The sequence below is a fragment of the Lissotriton helveticus genome, chromosome 7, assembly GCF_964261635.1.
Source record: "Lissotriton helveticus chromosome 7, aLisHel1.1, whole genome shotgun sequence".
Lineage (NCBI taxonomy): Eukaryota > Metazoa > Chordata > Amphibia > Caudata > Salamandridae > Lissotriton > Lissotriton helveticus.
In genome coordinates this window covers 1,708,054,087-1,708,072,777 of record NC_136068.1, presented here as the reverse complement: position 1 = coordinate 1,708,072,777, position 18,691 = coordinate 1,708,054,087, and the positions used below count along the sequence as shown (strand labels likewise).

At 40.7% G+C, this 18,691-nt stretch overlaps 1 protein-coding gene across 1 annotated transcript in view; it reads left to right on the top strand.

The window, feature by feature from the left end:
• The window catches only part of LOC144769654 (uncharacterized), a 108,523-nt gene that overhangs the window by 39,537 nt on the left and 50,295 nt on the right, over positions 1–18,691 (top strand). The window contains exons 2-7 of the mRNA XM_078653829.1: positions 4,728–5,951; positions 9,114–9,173; positions 10,797–12,020; positions 12,752–13,975; positions 14,828–16,051; positions 16,783–18,006. Of these exons, the coding sequence (XP_078509955.1) occupies positions 4,728–5,951; positions 9,114–9,173; positions 10,797–12,020; positions 12,752–13,975; positions 14,828–16,051; positions 16,783–18,006 (6,180 nt within the window). The remainder of the gene's footprint in view (positions 1–4,727; positions 5,952–9,113; positions 9,174–10,796; positions 12,021–12,751; positions 13,976–14,827; positions 16,052–16,782; positions 18,007–18,691) is intronic.

The window sequence follows — 18,691 nt, the reverse complement described above, 5'->3', positions numbered from 1 at the left end:
TGCCGAGGATCTGGCAGATCTGAACCTGATGTTAAGCCCTCCTGCCGCTGGGGTATTGAAGTTGCTAGAACTGATAAATCCATTGAGTTCTCAGGTGCGGGCCTGCACAAATGAGGATGCGGAGTAGAGTTTGAAGCATTACTTAAGCTGTCCAGTGATGTGTTTTGTAAGGAGGTGACTTGCTCTGTATTGTTGTCCGTCTGGTGGGCGGATTGATATTTCAGTTGTTCACGGCTATGTTCCTTGCTTGTGCAAAGCGCTGTTGTGTCATCGGCTGCTTGCATTGCGTCGACTGTTACGCCATGTGTTTGTTCATGATTAACTTGGAAAAACGACTTGTCACCCCTGGAAGATCCCTTGGCATTATTTTCAGTAGTTGCTTGATACCTGCCATTAGAGTGAATCATTGCTGCAGTTTCCTTCGTTGTTGTTGGATGTAGTTTTTGATCGAGGCTGTGTGTTGCTAAAGGTAGAAGAGGAGATTGCAGCCCCACTATGGTTCCACTTTTGGAGAATATTGCTTAGCCTGGATCTTTCAGAAAGGAGAATTTTGAGTATATCTTGGGCTGGAAGTAGTACTGATTTTTCCTTAATAGAGACACATCTGGTCTAATTATATCCTGATCCTGATCTTCTGGGTCCAACCTTATGTTAACTGCTTTATCCTTTGGTCCGGCCGCTACATTTGAAGAGAAGCTACTTCCTGGAGTGAAAAAGCGTGGTTGATTGCGGCGTTGGGGTGCAGACTACTGCAGGGGCTCAAGGTTGCTTTGACCATCATTGTTTCTTGGGTTTCTTCGACCTTTCCACATTTTGTTTTGTGGCAAACTGGGCCAAGATCCTGTAGAGTAGTGTCTCTAGACCCTCTCGTTCCCTCATTCTTCAGTTTGGTGGCTTTGGTTTGTAATTGTTGCTTTGTTTTTGTTGGTGCTTTTCTTACTCGACCCGATCTCATGATTCCCTGGCCTCAGTGTCGGTTGAATGTTTGTGGGGACGGCCTAAACTGTGGCACTCGGTTATGCCCAACGCACTTTGAGCAAGGTGGTGCCAGAAAGCTGGCTGGTCAGTTGGTCAGTCAAGCTGACCACCCAGGGGATAGAATGGAATGGAAGGGGGTAGAGCAAGCAAGACTTCCAAGGCCGGATTGCGAGATTACAAACTACCTTCGTGGTACAACTCCTAGAGCTAATCACCACTCAGCTAAAGGTGGCCACAATACCCAAGTTCTTTGCACTCGGATGCTGCAGCTCAGGTGCTGCGCAGTTCATAAAAGTCACTGAAAGCACTAGAACCCCCCCACACCAGGTGGGGTAAGGTTGAGAGATCAAGAGATCGAGAGGAGAGATGAGAGAGGAGAGAGGATTCACACCTGGGAGGCTGGCAGCAAGGCAGGAGAGTCGCCGCTACTCCTCTGCCTTCTCTGCGTACGCTACCCGCTCACCGCGGCTGGGGTTGTAGTCCAAGCAGCTGTCCGAGCAGGCGGGCAGGCACCCCCACCCCTGGCCGGTGCAAAATCCTTCGGAGCGGTGCGAGGTCCTTTAATCAGCCAGGTCAATCAGTTGCTAGAGGGACCTGGTGTGGTCCTTGCGTGGTTCGTGCCTCCTACTTGTCTCCCATTTGTAAGCTCTTCCGCTTATCGGCACCTCGCACCTCGCCGCACGCTGCTCTCTGGCCAGTTGCCAGGTGAAGGGTCCTTGCCTCCTGCCACCCGCCTCATTGTCAGCACCTCCGCCGCTCAGTACACTCTCCTCTGCTCTCCTCTCTGGGCGTGCCTGGAAATCTGGAAAACACTGCCTGGATCAGGTAGTTAATGGGTAATCTGAATATTCACCTGTATCACCCAACAGCAAAACTGTAGGGTCCCTGGTTATACATCTACATACATGCTAGGTACACGAAGGTATAACTAGTTAGGGATTGCAACATAGGAGTACGCTTTATTACTGTCATGTACCTATATGCCTGCATATATCCATTGTTTTAGCACTATGGTAGAGTTCTATCTTTTATTTACTCTACTGGTGCTTGTAATCCTATATATCTGTTTCTGCCTCATGGTTATTTCAGCACACGTATTTTACACTAGCATGACGCTGGTCCCCACCATTTTTTTTGTGTATCTCTCTGAGAAAAAGGGAGCATGAGTAACTGAGCGAAAAGTACTGTACTGTTTCGCTGATCCCTGAGGACTCAGGGTTGTTATGTTCTGTAGTTGCCAGAAACTTTTTGCTCCTTGGTAAGAGGGGCACATAGTGGCACTGTGAGCTAGCTGGTCTACCGATGAATATATCCTTTGTTGTCTAAACGCGCAGATCCTATTTATAGAGGGGAGAGAAATTGAGGTCATACAAATCTTCGATCTTAGAATAGAACCGTATGCGCTTCGGTTAGTAATTAACACATACAGCACTATCTGAAAGTTAAACTTCGGGATTACAGCCACAGAGTATTATATATGTCTTCCTCCTGTTGATTCTATACCCGCCCAGTGCCTCATACTGAGCAAAAACCTCAAAAAGCTTTTCCTGAGTCTCCTTCCGACTGTCTAAAATTAACATGATGTCATCAGCAGCATATAGTTTTATCTTGTGCATTTGTGGGAATGGTTCAATGAAGAAAGCAAATAAAATCGGGGAAAATGAACACGCCTTTATTTGCCACACTTCTACTGAGTTAATTATGATACCTGCTTACAATACATATTATATAAAGACCCAGTGATCGGGTGGTATTAACATACACGATGGGAAGTAAGACAAATTAAGCATAGCAGCCTGTGGCCATCTTGGAACAGTATTGTGCATATTGCATTGTTTTTTCATAGCTTCAAAATAACAGACTGATTTAGAAACAATGTGCCTGCTATCTTGGAATGGTAAATCAACAATACTTTATGTACGACTGTAATACTGAACAACCAGGTGTATTATAGCCTTAACTTGAACAGAAATTCACTTCTATATTTTGTATCATGCTGCAGTACTACTATTTCATGCCCACAGGTCGAATGAATAGGTCCTGCAATGCAATACAAAATCATTCTGTGCTAAACATAAAAACATGAGCTCGAAAAAAAGATTAGGGACTCTCTTATTAGAAAAGGCCAAAACATATTTGCTACGGTTGCCACCAGTCTTTAGTGGGACAGTGAGAGATTGCTGGCCTTAATAATTGGAGATGGCCGAGATTTAATCAAGCATTCTGCCCATCATTTATTTGTTTTTCTGAGTGATTTGAAAGGTGAATCATACATTCTTACCTCATGAACTAGCAATCCCACAGTGCTTCAGCTCACCTTCTCAACATACTTTTATATAGAACACACTCAAATCTTTATAGGTATGGATTGCATAAATTTGCACTCTCTTCCACCATTGAAGGAATCTGAAATATCACAAGCAAGCCAGGCAGTGCATTCTTTGCCCATAATTCATTGAAAATATTGCTCATGACAATTTATATACACTATGAGCTACTTTCCTTCCCGAAGGGCCTTCTGAGGTGAAGGTTAGACAACTTGTCTGAGCCATTGATTTTTTCTCTTCGCAAAAAACCCTGTCCAGTAATAGAGAAGGACGAAATAAAAGAGGATCTATGAAAAGGAAATTCCAAAACGAAACAACTGGACTGCCAGTTGTGGCAATGAAACACACTTGTTTTCAGGCAGATGTGCACATGTGATGATATGAAATGCTGTCACCAACAGGGCAATGGAACTCCTGACTGAGTGGGCTATACCTCATTAACGACGGCGTCACTGGTAGAAGCAGAATATGCCTACAGGCTTTAACAAAGTGAAATAACAATCCACCAAAAAGTTATATAGGCTGTGATTAACATATAAGATTTTGCACAAAAAAAGGTTGCCTCCACTGCCTTTGGCATTACGTTTTATTATGGAAAGGTGAGACCTACAGCATCTGACATTTCCAAGTGAACTAATCAGGCCTTCAAAGTGGAATAAGAACTCTCTTTTTTAATGGAAGCACAAGCCTTAACTCCAATCTAAAGCTGCTAGCAAATAAAATTAACATGTTGGTGGTCTCTAAACCTCATCTCAACAATGCTTCTCAAAGCAATTGTTATGGTTATCTCATACAGTCAAGTGACACCTGTCATGTAAAGCATAAAATGATGAGCATGTGAACTAATAAAGCTATTGACTAAAAGATGATATAAGCAAAAATTACAAATGTGCTAGGATAAAGTGGGTGTGGCATGTTTTATTCATTGTAACTTCATTCCTCTGTTGAGCACTACGATGCATCATTTCAGTAACATCTGGAATTGAAAAGATATAGGATGTGCTAAAATGATTGTACTAGTAAAATGTCGGTGTATAATAAAAACTTGAGTTGAACGGTATTGCACACTACAGGTTTGTCGCAAAAATAATATTTATTGCACAAATGTCAAACAAAAAGGTCCAGCAATAAAATGCAGTCACTCAATGCTAAAAATGGAAAATAACAACATTTAGAGATACAATATCATTGGCAAATGCCAAGACATATTTGCTATGTGGTTAGTTCCAGTCTTCAGGGGAAGAAAGAGAAAAAGAACTATTGACTTAAGTGCAACCCCGCATAATTAGAGGTGGCTAAGATTTATTCATGCATTCAATCAATTACTTTTTTGTTTTTCTGAAAGAGTTGCTTGGTAAATCATACTCTATATTTTACAATTCAGAGGGATAGGCTAGTGATGATGTGATCTCTTTCTTCTAGATGAAAAGTCATCAGCCCCTGTGGGGACCGACTTTGTTATTCCCACCCCAACAATCCATGATGAGAAGAATCCTGTGAAGTTTGAGTTCCAAGTCACAGCCAAAGAGCCAACCACTGTCACCATCAACTATGAACCTGCCAAATTGAAGAAAGAGTTGACGCTACAAAAGGGACAGACTACCACCATCAACATCAATATTCCTCCTGGGATGCTGCTGAAACATACTGGAGCTTCCCCATTCATCATTACATCAGCAAGTCCAATATCACTCATAGTTATCTTCCACATCGGAACCCGTGTTGAGACCATTGAACCTGTTCCTTTGCAACAACAGGGAGTTGAATATTATGTGCTAACACCTCCTGGGAAATCAGGCGATGATGACAAAGAATTTTCAATTGGCAACTTCCATAAACCAAACAGTGTTGCCATCATCCCGACTGGAACTGTGGTTTTCCAAGGACAAACTTATAAACCAGGAAGGAAAATCACTATCACCCTGAAACCTTTTGAGGTAGTCCTTATAGAAAGCAAATACAATTTGTCAGGCACCTCAATCAAAGCCACAACGCCCATTGCAGTAGTCAGCGGCTACAGCAGTCCTGAGACAGTCAGTCCATCGTACCAAGTCTCTACTCCACTGCATCCAGTCACCCAATGGGGGAAAGAATTCCTCTTCCTTTCATTGGCAAAACCGGGAAATACTGACAAGGTGTTTGTTATTGCATCACAGACTAGTAATATACAGTATCAAGTAGGAGACCATAAACAAAGCCTAAGCATGAAGGCCGGGCAGGTAACTGAGATTGAAATACCAGAATTCACCACTATCTCCATCACAGGCAATAAACCTCTCCAGGTGACATATTACAGCACACCAGGCAAAACTGGGGACAGGTTATATGAAACCTACTTGATCAACATCCCAGACACTACGAACTACGCCCCAAAGTATACAGTTACAAGTAACCCAGATTTTGAAAAGAATCGGGCAATTCTCATAGTAAAAACATCTGCAGTGCCTCTAATTACCTTCGATGGAAAATCACTTTCTATGATTGAATGGAAACCTATCCCTGGAACTGGGTACTCCATAGCAATATATGATTTTGGCAACAAGCCTTCCACCCACATGGTGGAAGCACCTGATATGCCCTTTGGATTACTGATTATCCGTTATCCAAAGCAGCCTGCCATTGAAAAGCCAGAAGGACCCAGTGACGGTAAACACATTTTTTTATATATTGCTTATTTCTGTATTCTATGATATGTCTAGTTTACCAAGTAGCATTTTAGCCTCTTAGCCTGGAATGTAATTTTAGGAAAGAAATAGTGGTAATGATGTGTGCTTATCGTTTAAGTTTTTCTAAGAAAATGTCCGTCACAGCACTAAATAGCAATGTTTAAGCTAAAATCAAATTCTGATGGGAAAATGGAACAGTGCTTCTACTTTATACCGAAATATTGGTTTTAACTAACATACTAGGGCATTTCTGTGGGGTACAGGAAATTAAATCAGTGCAGAAGATATATCTTTTTTTTCAGATGGAAGGTTTATTACCTCTGATAATACATACCAAAAAGTGCTAAAGACCTCTCTGAGAAACATTGGATGTACACACCTCATTTAGACTTGAGGTCTATGGATATATATATATATATATATATATATATATATATATATATATATATATATATATATATATATATATATATATATACATATATATATATATATATATATATATATATATATATGTTAGTTATTATTAGACCAATCATCCTTAGGGTGGTCTTTACCCAAATAGTTTGCCTGCCTGCCTTCTCTTTTTTGCTGATTTTCTTTGTTGGCCTTAGGACTCTGAGCACCTTACCTCTGCTGACCACGGCTAAAGTGCATGTGCCTGTTTCCTCAATATGGTAATATTGGTGTATAAACAGTTGGCATATTTAGGTTACTTGCCTGTCCCTTGTAGAGTGTAATACCATATACCCTGGGCCCGTACCCTAAATGCTACTAGTGGGCCTGCAGCACCGATTGTGCCACCCACACAACAAGACTTTCAAACCTATCCCAGGCCTGCCACTGCAGGGCCTGTGTGTGCAGTTTACTGCCACTTTGACCTGGCATTTAAAAACCCTTTGCCAAGCCTAAACCTCCCCTTTTATTAAACATAAGTCACCTCGAAGGTAGGCCATAGGTAACCCATAAGGGAGTGTGCTGTGTAACTAAAAGGTAGGACATGTGCTTTTAAGTTTTTCTTGTCCTTGAGTGAAAAATGCCTACATTCATTTTTCACAACTCCGAGGCAAACTCATCTAATAGGTTAACATTGACAATTTCTGTATACTCTTTTAATTTGTAATTCCTGATTAGAAATGATGCTGCATGTTTTTTACCTTTGGAATGGTAAAGATAAATCATCTTTACTGGTAAAGTTGGATTTACCATTACTGTTTTAGAAATGCCACATTTAGAAAGTGGACATTTCTCTGCTCTCACTGCTCTGTGTGCTTGCAGCCTGACTTCAATACATATTTGCGGTTTTTGACAGCTACATTTTGTGCATTTCCTCTAGACAGCCACAAACAAACAACGGTTATGTGCGTCGGAATTCTTATCTGTATTCGGAAGGCTCTTCTTGGGTAGTGAGGGAGGGAGTGGGGAGTTGACACTTACACCTGAATAGGCAGTTTCCTGTTAGATCATAAAGGGCAGAATACCCCCTACTGATAGTCTGGGCCCGGGCCTGGGCTGAAAGGACCTCTGTCCACTTCAAAGACACTTGATGAAAGTATTATGCACATTGTCTTGTTTTTTTATAGCTTCAAAATAACAGACTGATTTAGAAAAAATGTGCTTGCTATCTTGGAATGGTAAATCAACAATACCTCATGTACGACTGTAGTACTGAACAACCAGGTGTATTATAGCCTTGACTTGACCACAAATTCACTTCTATATTGTAGGCTAATGTCTTGCTGCGCTACTACTAATACATGCCCACAGGTCGAATTAAAGGTCCTGCAATACAATACAAAATCATTCTGTTCTAACCATAAAATGGAAAAAAATAAGCTTAGGGACTGGAATGTCCTTATTAGCAGAGGCCAAGACAGTTTTACTATGGTAGGCACCAGTCTTTAGTGGGACAGTGAGACAAATAAATATGAACTCGAGTGCTGCCTTTAATAATTAGAGATGGGCGAGATTTAATCAAGCATTCCGCTCATAATTTATTGTTTTTTCTGAGTGATTTGCTAGGTGAATCACACATACTTATATATAGAATATTTGCATGTTGAGAGGATGGATCAAAACTAGCAATTCCACAGTGCTTCAGGTCACACTCTCAGCATACGTTTATATAGAACACACTCAAATATATACAGATATTGATTGCATACATTTGCACTCTCTTCCACCATTGAAGGAATCTGAAGTATCACAAGCAAGCAAGGCCGTTCATTCTTTTCCCCTGCTTTATTGACATAATTCCACATGACAAATTATACATTAACAGCTAATTTCCTTCCAGAAGGGCCTTCTGTGGTGAAGGTTAGATAACTTGTGGGACCACTTGATTTTTTCTCTTCGCACAAACTCCTTCTAGTTGACCTAGTACAAAAGTTCTGGAAAAGACAGAGCTTCCCCCTTAAAGTTCATGCTCATTCCATCTTGGAACAGCATTCCGAATATAGCCTCCTTGTTTTATACCTTAAAAAGTGCCCCATACAGGAACAATGTGCTTGCCATCTTGGAATTGTGAAACAATGATACTCTGTGCACAATGCTTTTCAATGAGGATCACTGTAAACATTGCAGTGGGTGCCGCCTTGGAATGGAAGGGTGCATAGTGCATCACTGTTGAGCGATCGAGGCATGCTGCTTCTAAATGCTGCAGCCATCATGGGATGAGCGCTGTTATGACACTTGAAGACCATCTGCAGTTACAACATTTGCAGTGTTCATGATTCGACTACTTTTCCTTCGAGTCTCCTACCAGAATAATCTTTCTGTGAAGTGCAATCATTTGTTTATAGTGCACCTTTCTGATTTGACTTTGAGGGTTAACTAGTTCGTATTCAGGTGGTCGCTGTTCTTTTTAGATCACCAGTTGCCTCACTATTATTGCAACCATCCAAGAGTTACTTTGCCATTAGTTCCAAACTTGGTAGCAACCACAATGTCCCTGTTAGAAAGTTGTCTCTATTCAAGTGCCCGTTACAGAACTAGTTATTGCTCAATCCTTTTGCCTGCACTCTATGATTCTTGAGTGTTCTACCAAAAAATGTTGTGGATTGGTCATAAATAGAAATTTAGCTGCCAAACCAAAACAGATGTAAAGTTCTGACTTGATTCCTTTTCGTCTTTTTCTATACAGAGCTTAGTGTTCCAGATCTCAGCAACACAGAGGACTTGAGCGCTGAAAAGCCCACTTCAGGTAAGTCTGGTGACTTGAAGGCATTTGGGTGGAAAGATTTTTGTGAGGCCTATCTTGTGCTAGATTCAGGAAGTCAAGCACCTGTAGTATATTTGAGAGTGAGTAATGTCCCCACACTCAAAGATGGCTGCTGTGCCATGTGAATTCTACAATTCTCACTCCAACTCTCACAACAGTTGGAAGCAAGCATTTACATGGCAGGATCAGGAGCAGGTGAATATAGTCAGGTGGGGGCAGCTGATGATGTGAGCACTGAGCTGGCAAGCAGGCAGGCGTGAATATGTGGGCATGAGACACGGTTCAAGGGGCAAAGGTGGTACATCATGGAACTCCATGCCCACAGGTCGAATGAAAAGATCCAGCAAAAAAATGCAGTCAATCAATGCTAAAAATAGAAAAAATAGAAAAACATGATGAAATGGCAAGACATATTTGCCAAGCCTAAACCTCCCCTTTTATTACACACAAGTCACCTCGAAGGTAGGCCATAGGTAACCTATAAGGGAGTGTGCTGTGTAACTAAAAGGTAGGGCATGTGCTTTTAAGTTTTCTGTGTCCTTGAGTGAAAAATGCCTACGTTCATTTTTCACTACTCTGAGGACTACTCATCTAATAGGTTAACATTGAGAATTTAGTTATACTCCTTTAAGTTGTAATTCCTGATTAGAAATGATGCCTCATATTTTTTAACTTTGTAATGGTAATGATAAATCATCTTTACTGGTAAAGTTGGATTTAACATTACTGTTTTAGAAATGCCACATTTAGAAAGTGGACATTTCTCTGCTCTCACTGCTCCGTGTGACTGCAGCCTGACTTCAATACACATTTGGGGTGGTTGACAGCTACATTTTGTGCATTTCCTCTAGACAGCCACAAACAAAGAACAGTTAGGTGCGTCTGAATTCTCATCTGCATTCGGAAGGCTCTTCTTGGGTAGGGAGGGAGGGGTGAGCCTACACTTACACCTGAATAGGAGGTGTCCTGTTAGATCACAAAGGGCTGAGTACCCCCTACTGATAGACTGGGGCTGGGGCTGGGATGAAAGGACCTCTGTGCACTTCAAAGACACTTGATGGAAGTATTGTGCATATTGTCTTGTTTTTTTATAGCTTCAAAATAACAGACTGATTTAGAAACAATGTGCTTGCTATCTTGGAATGGTAAATCAACAATACTTTATGTACAACTGTAGTAGTGAACAATCAGGTGTAGTATAGCTGTGACTTGACCAGAAATTCACTTCTATATTGTAGACTAATGTCTTGCTGCACTACTACTAATACATGCCCACAGGTCGAATGAAAAGATCCAGCAAAAAAACGCAGTCAATCAATGCTAAAAATAGAAAAACATGATGAAATATAACACAATTTGGAGATAGAATACCATTGGAAAATGACAAGACATATTTGCTAATGTTAGTTCCAGTCTTCAGGGGAACAAAGAGAAAAAGAACTATTGACTTAAGTGCAACCCCGCATAATTAGAGGTGGCTAAGATGTATTCATGCATTCAATCAATTACTTTTTTGTTTTTCTGAAAGAGTTGCTTGGTAAATCATTCTCTATATATTACAACTCAGAGGGATAGGCTAGTGATTATGTGATCTCTTTCTTCTAGATGAAAAGTCATCGGCCCCTGTGGGGACTGACTTTGTTATTCCCACCCCGACAATTCATGATGAGAAGAATCCTGTGAAGTTTGAGTTCCAAGTCACAGCCAAAGAGCCAACCACTGTCACCATCAACTATGAACCTGCCAAATTGAAGAAAGAGTTGTCGCTAGAAAAGGGGCAGACTACCACCATCACAATCAATATTCCTCCTGGGATGCTGCTGAAACATTCTGGAGCTTCCCCATTCATCATTACATCAGCAAGTCCAATATCACTCATAGTTATCTTCCACATAGGTTCCCATGTTGAGACCATTGAACCTGTTCCTTTGCAACAACAGGGAGTTGAATATTATGTGCTAACACCTCCTGGGAAATCAGGCGATGATGACAAAGAATTTTCAATTGGCAACTTTAAAAAACCAAACAGTGTTGCCATCATCCCGACTGGAACTGTGGTTTTCCAAGGACAAACTTATAAACCAGGAAGGAAAATCACTATCACCCTTAAACCTTTTGAGGTAATCCTCATAAAAAGCAAAGACAATTTGTCAGGCACCTCAATCAAAGCCACAACGCCCATTGCAGTAGTCAGCGGCTACAGCAGTCCTGAGACAGTCAGTCCATCGTACCAAGTCTCTACTCCACTGCATCCAGTCACCCGATGGGGGAAACAATTCTTCTTCCTTTCATTGGCAAAACCGGGAAATACTGACAAGGTGTTTGTTGTTGCATCAAAGCCTACTAATATACAGTATCAAGTAGGAGACCATAAACAAAGCCTAAGCATGAAGGCCGGGCAGGTAACTGAGATTGAAATACCAGAATTCACCACTATCTCCATCACAGGCAATTCACCTGTCCAGGTGACATATTACAGCACACCAGGCAAAACTGGGGACAGGTTATATGAAACCTACTTGATCAACATCCCAGACAGTACGACCTACGCCCCAAAGTATACAGTTACAAGTAACCCAGATTTTGAAAAGAATCGGGCAATTCTCATAGTAAAAACATCTGCAGTGCCTCTAATTACCTTCGATGGAAAATCACTTTCTATGATTGAGTGGAAACCTATCCCTGTAACTGGCTACTCCATAGCAATATATGATTTTGGCAATAAGCCTTCCACCCACATGGTGGAAGCACCTAATATGCCCTTTGGATTACTGATTATCCGTTATCCAAAGCAGCCTGCCATTGAAAAGCCAGAAGGACCCAGTGACGGTAAACACATTTTTTTATATATTGCTTATTTCTGTATTCTATGATATGTCTAGTTTACCAAGTAGCATTTTAGCCACTTAGCCTGGAATGTAATTTTAGAAAAGCAATAGTGGTACTGATAGTCTGGGGCTGGGGCTGGGATGAAAGGACTTCCGTGCACTTCAAAGACACTTGATGGAAGTATTGTGCATATTGTCTTGTTTTTTTATAGCTTCAAAATAACAGACTGATTTAGAAACAATGTGCTTGCTATCTTGGAATGGTAAATCAACAATACTTTATGTACGACTGTAGTAGTGAACAATCAGGTGTATTATAGCTGTGACTTGACCAGAAATTCACTTCTATATTGTAGACTAATGTCTTGCTGCACTACTACTAATACATGCCCACAGGTCGAATGAAAAGATCCAGCAAAAAAATGCAGTCAATCAATGCTAAAAATCGAAAAAAAAGAAAAACATGATGAAATATAACTCAATTTGGAGATAGAATACCATTGGAAAATGCCAACACATATTTGCTAATGTTAGTTCCAGTCTTCAGGGGAACAAAGAGAAAAAGAACTATTGACTTAAGTGCAACCCCGCATAATTAGAGGTGGCTAAGATTTATTCATTCATTCAATCAATTACTTTTTTGTTTTTCTGAAAGAGTTGCTTGGTAAATCATTCTCTATTTATTACAACTCAGAGGGATAGGCTAGTGATGATGTGATATCTTTCTTCTAGATGAAAAATCATCAGCCCCTGTGGGGACCGACTTTGTTATTTTCACCCCGACAATTCATGATGAGAAGAATCCTGTGAAGTTTGAGTTCCAAGTCACAGCCAAAGTGCCAACCACTGTCACCATCAACTATGAACCTGCCAAATTGAAGAAAGAGTTGACGCTAGAAAAGGGGCAGACTACCACCATCACAATCAATATTCCTCCTGGGATGCTGCTGAAACATTCTGGAGCTTCCCCATTCATCATTACATCAGCAAGTCCAATATCACTCATAGTTATCTTCCACATAGGTTCCCATGTTGAGACCATTGAACCTGTTCCTTTGCAACATCAGGGAGTTGAATATTATGTGCTAACACCTCCTGGGAAATCAGGCGATGATGACAAAGAATTTTCAATTGGCAACTTTCAAAAACCAAACAGTGTTGCCATCATCCCGACTGGAACTGTGGTTTTCCAAGGACAAACTTATAAACCAGGAAGGAAAATCACTATCACCCTTAAACCTTTTGAGGTAATCCTCATAAAAAGCAAAGACAATTTGTCAGGCACCTCAATCAAAGCCACAACGCCCATTGCAGTAGTCAGCGGCTACAGCAGTCCTGAGACAGTCAGTCCATCGTACCAAGTCTCTACTCCACTGCATCCAGTCACCCGATGGGGGAAACAATTCTTCTTCCTTTCATTGGCAAAACCGGGAAATACTGACAAGGTGTTTGTTGTTGCATCAAAGCCTACTAATATACAGTATCAAGTAGGAGACCATAAACAAAGCCTAAGCATGAAGGACGGGCAGGTAACTGAGATTGAAATACCAGAATTCACCACTATCTCCATCACAGGCAATGAACCTGTCCAGGTGACATATTACAGCACACCAGGCAAAACTGGGGACAGGTTATATGAAAACTACTTGATCAACATCCCAGACAGTACGACCTACGCCCCAAAGTATACAGTTACAAGTAACCCAGATTTTGAAAAGAATCGGGCAATTCTCATAGTAAAAACATCTGCAGTGCCTCTAATTACCTTCGATGGAAAATCACTTTCTATGATTGAGTGGAAACCTATCCCTGGAACTGGCTACTCCATAGCAATATATGATTTTGGCAACAAGCCTTCCACCCACATGGTGGAAGCCCCTGATATGCCCTTTGGATTACTGATTATCCGTTATCCAAAGCAGCCTGCCATTGAAAAGCCAGAAGGACCCAGTGACGGTAAACACATTTTTTATATAATGCTTATTTCTGTCCCTCCTTTTAAGTCTTGTAGTTTTTCTTCTTCAGTCTTTCCCTTGGCGCCGGGAAACCCATTGCGGGTAGCTGTGCGCCTTATAAGTTTAAATAAATAAATACAAGTTTAAATAAATAAATATTCTATGATATGTCTAGTTTACCAAGTAGCATTTTAGCCAATTGGACTGGAATGTAATTTTAGAAAAGCAATAGAGGTACTGATAGTCTGGGACTGGGGCTGGGATGAAAGGACCTCTGTGCACTTCAAAGACACTTGATGGAAGTATTGTGCATATTGTCTTGTTTTTTTATAGCTTCAAAATAACAGAAAGATTTAGAAACAATGTGCTTGCTATCTTGGAATGGTAAATCAACAATACTTTATGTACGACTGTAGTAGTGAACAATCAGGTGTATTATAGCTGTGACTTGACCAGAAATTCACTTCTATATTGTAGACTAATGTCTTGCTGCACTAATACTAATACATGCCCACAGGTCGAATGAAAAGATCCAACAAAAAAATGCAGTCAATCAATGCTAAAAATCGAAAAAAAAGAAAAACATGATGAAATATAACACAATTTGGAGATAGAATACCATTGGAAAATGCCAACACATATTTGCTAATGTTAGTTCCAGTCTTCAGGGGAACAAAGAGAAAAAGAACTATTGACTTAAGTGCAACCCCGCATAATTAGAGGTGGCTAAGATTTATTCCTGCATTCAATCAATTACTTTTTTGTTTTTCTGAAAGAGTTGCTTGGTAAATCATTCTCTATATATTACAACTCAGAGGGATAGGCTAGTGATGATGTGATATCTTTCTTCTAGATGAAAAATCATCAGCCCCTGTGGGGACCGACTTTGTTATTCCCACCCCGACAATTCATGATGAGAAGAATCCTGTGAAGTTTGAGTTCCAAGTCACAGCCAAAGAGCCAACCACTGTCACCATCAACTATGAACCTGCCAAATTGAAGAAAGAGTTGTCGCTAGAAAAGGGGCAGACTACCACCATCACAATCAATATTCCTCCTGGGATGCTGCTGAAACATTCTGGAGCTTCCCCATTCATCATTACATCAGCAAGTCCAATATCACTCATAGTTATCTTCCACATAGGTTCCCATGTTGAGACCATTGAACCTGTTCCTTTGCAACATCAGGGAGTTGAATATTATGTGCTAACGCCTCCTGGGAAATCAGGCGATGATGACAAAGAATTTTCAATTGGCAACTTTCAAAAACCAAACAGTGTTGCCATCATCCCGACTGGAACTGTGGTTTTCCAAGGACAAACTTATAAACCAGGAAGGAAAATCACTATCACCCTTAAACCTTTTGAGGTAATCCTCATAAAAAGCAAAGACAATTTGTCAGGCACCTCAATCAAAGCCACAACGCCCATTGCAGTAGTCAGCGGCTACAGCAGTCCTGAGACAGTCAGTCCATCCTACCAAGTCTCTACTCCACTGCATCCAGTCACCCGATGGGGGAAACAATTCTTCTTCCTTTCATTGGCAAAACCGGGAAATACTGACAAGGTGTTTGTTGTTGCATCAAAGCCTACTAATATACAGTATCAAGTAGGAGACCATAAACAAAGCCTAAGCATGAAGGCCGGGCAGGTAACTGAGATTGAAATACCAGAATTCACCACTATCTCCATCAAAGGCAATTCACCTGTCCAGGTGACATATTACAGCACACCAGGCAAAACTGGGGACAGGTTATATGAAACCTACTTGATCAACATCCCAGACAGTACGACCTACGCCCCAAAGTATACAGTTACAAGTAACCCAGATTTTGAAAAGAATCGGGCAATTCTCATAGTAAAAACATCTGCAGTGCCTCTAATTACCTTCGATGGAAAATCACTTTCTATGATTGAGTGGAAACCTATCCCTGGAACTGGCTACTCCATAGCAATATATGATTTTGGCAACAAGCCTTCCACCCACATGGTGGAAGCACCTAATATGCCCTTTGGATTACTGATTATCCGTTATCCAAAGCAGCCTGCCATTGAAAAGCCAGAAGGACCCAGTGACGGTAAACACATTTTTTTATATATTGCTTATTTCTGTATTCTATGATATGTCTAGTTTACCAAGTAGCATTTTAGCCACTTAGCCTGGAATGTAATTTTAGAAAAGCAATAGTGGTACTGATAGTCTGGGGCTGGGGCTGGGATGAAAGGACTTCTGTGCACTTCAAAGACACTTGATGGAAGTATTGTGCATATTGTCTTGTTTTTTTATAGCTTCAAAATAACAGACTGATTTAGAAACAATGTGCTTGCTATCTTGGAATGGTAAATCAACAATACTTTATGTACGACTGTAGTAGTGAACAATCAGGTGTATTATAGCTGTGACTTGACCAGAAATTCACTTCTATATTGTAGACTAATGTCTTGCTGCACTACTACTAATACATGCCCACAGGTCGAATGAAAAGATCCAGCAAAAAAATGCAGTCAATCAATGCTAAAATTCGAAAAAAAAGAAAAACATGATGAAATATAACTCAATTTGGAGATAGAATACCATTGGAAAATGCCAACACATATTTGCTAATGTTAGTTCCAGTCTTCAGGGGAACAAAGAGAAAAAGAACTATTGACTTAAGTGCAACCCCGCATAATTAGAGGTGGCTAAGATTTATTCATTCATTCAATCAATTACTTTTTTGTTTTTCTGAAAGAGTTGCTTGGTAAATCATTCTCTATTTATTACAACTCAGAGGGATAGGCTAGTGATGATGTGATATCTTTCTTCTAGATGAAAAATCATCAGCCCCTGTGGGGACCGACTTTGTTATTCTCACCCCGACAATTCATGATGAGAAGAATCCTGTGAAGTTTGAGTTCCAAGTCACAGCCAAAGAGCCAACCACTGTCACCATCAACTATGAACCTGCCAAATTGAAGAAAGAGTTGACGCTAGAAAAGGGGCAGACTACCACCATCACAATCAATATTCCTCCTGGGATGCTGCTGAAACATTCTGGAGCTTCCCCATTCATCATTACATCAGCAAGTCCAATATCACTCATAGTTATCTTCCACATAGGTTCCCATGTTGAGACCATTGAACCTGTTCCTTTGCAACATCAGGGAGTTGAATATTATGTGCTAACACCTCCTGGGAAATCAGGCGATGATGACAAAGAATTTTCAATTGGCAACTTTCAAAAACCAAACAGTGTTGCCATCATCCCGACTGGAACTGTGGTTTTCCAAGGACAAACTTATAAACCAGGAAGGAAAATCACTATCACCCTTAAACCTTTTGAGGTAATCCTCATAAAAAGCAAAGACAATTTGTCAGGCACCTCAATCAAAGCCACAACGCCCATTGCAGTAGTCAGCGGCTACAGCAGTCCTGAGACAGTCAGTCCATCGTACCAAGTCTCTACTCCACTGCATCCAGTCACCCGATGGGGGAAACAATTCTTCTTCCTTTCATTGGCAAAACCGGGAAATACTGACAAGGTGTTTGTTGTTGCATCAAAGCCTACTAATATACAGTATCAAGTAGGAGACCATAAACAAAGCCTAAGCATGAAGGACGGGCAGGTAACTGAGATTGAAATACCAGAATTCACCACTATCTCCATCACAGGCAATGAACCTGTCCAGGTGACATATTACAGCACACCAGGCAAAACTGGGGACAGGTTATATGAAAACTACTTGATCAACATCCCAGACAGTACGACCTACGCCCCAAAGTATACAGTTACAAGTAACCCAGATTTTGAAAAGAATCGGGCAATTCTCATAGTAAAAACATCTGCAGTGCCTCTAATTACCTTCGATGGAAAATCACTTTCTATGATTGAGTGGAAACCTATCCCTGGAACTGGCTACTCCATAGCAATATATGATTTTGGCAACAAGCCTTCCACCCACATGGTGGAAGCCCCTGATATGCCCTTTGGATTACTGATTATCCGTTATCCAAAGCAGCCTGCCATTGAAAAGCCAGAAGGACCCAGTGACGGTAAACACATTTGTTATATAATGCTTATTTCTGTCCCTCCTTTTAAGTGTTGTAGTTTTTCTTCTTCAGTCTTTCCCTTGGCGCCGGGAAACCCATTGCGGGTAGCTGTGCGCCTTACAAGTTTAAATAAATAAATACAAGTTTAAATAAATAAATATTCTATGATATGTCTAGTTTACCAAGTAGCATTTTAGCCAATTGGACTGGAATGTAATTTTAGAAAAGCAATAGAGGTACTGATAGTCTGGGACTGGGGCTGGGATGAAAGGACCTCTGTGCACTTCAAAGACACTTGATGGAAGTATTGTGCATATTGTCTTGTTTTTTTATAGCTTCAAAATAACAGAATGATTTAGAAACAATGTGCTTGCTATCTTGGAATGGTAAATCAACAATACTTTATGTACGACTGTAGTAGTGAACAATCAGGTGTACTATAGCTGTGACTTGACCAGAAATTCACTTCTATATTGTAGACTAATGTCTTGCTGCACTACTACTAATACATGCCCACAGGTCGAATGAAAAGATCCAGCAAAAAAATGCAGTCAATCAATGCTAAAAATCGGAAAAAAAGAAAAACATGATGAAATAGAACACAATTTGGAGATAGAATACCATTGGAAAATGCCAACACATATTTGCTAATGTTAGTTCCAGTCTTCAGGGGAACAAAGAGAAAAAG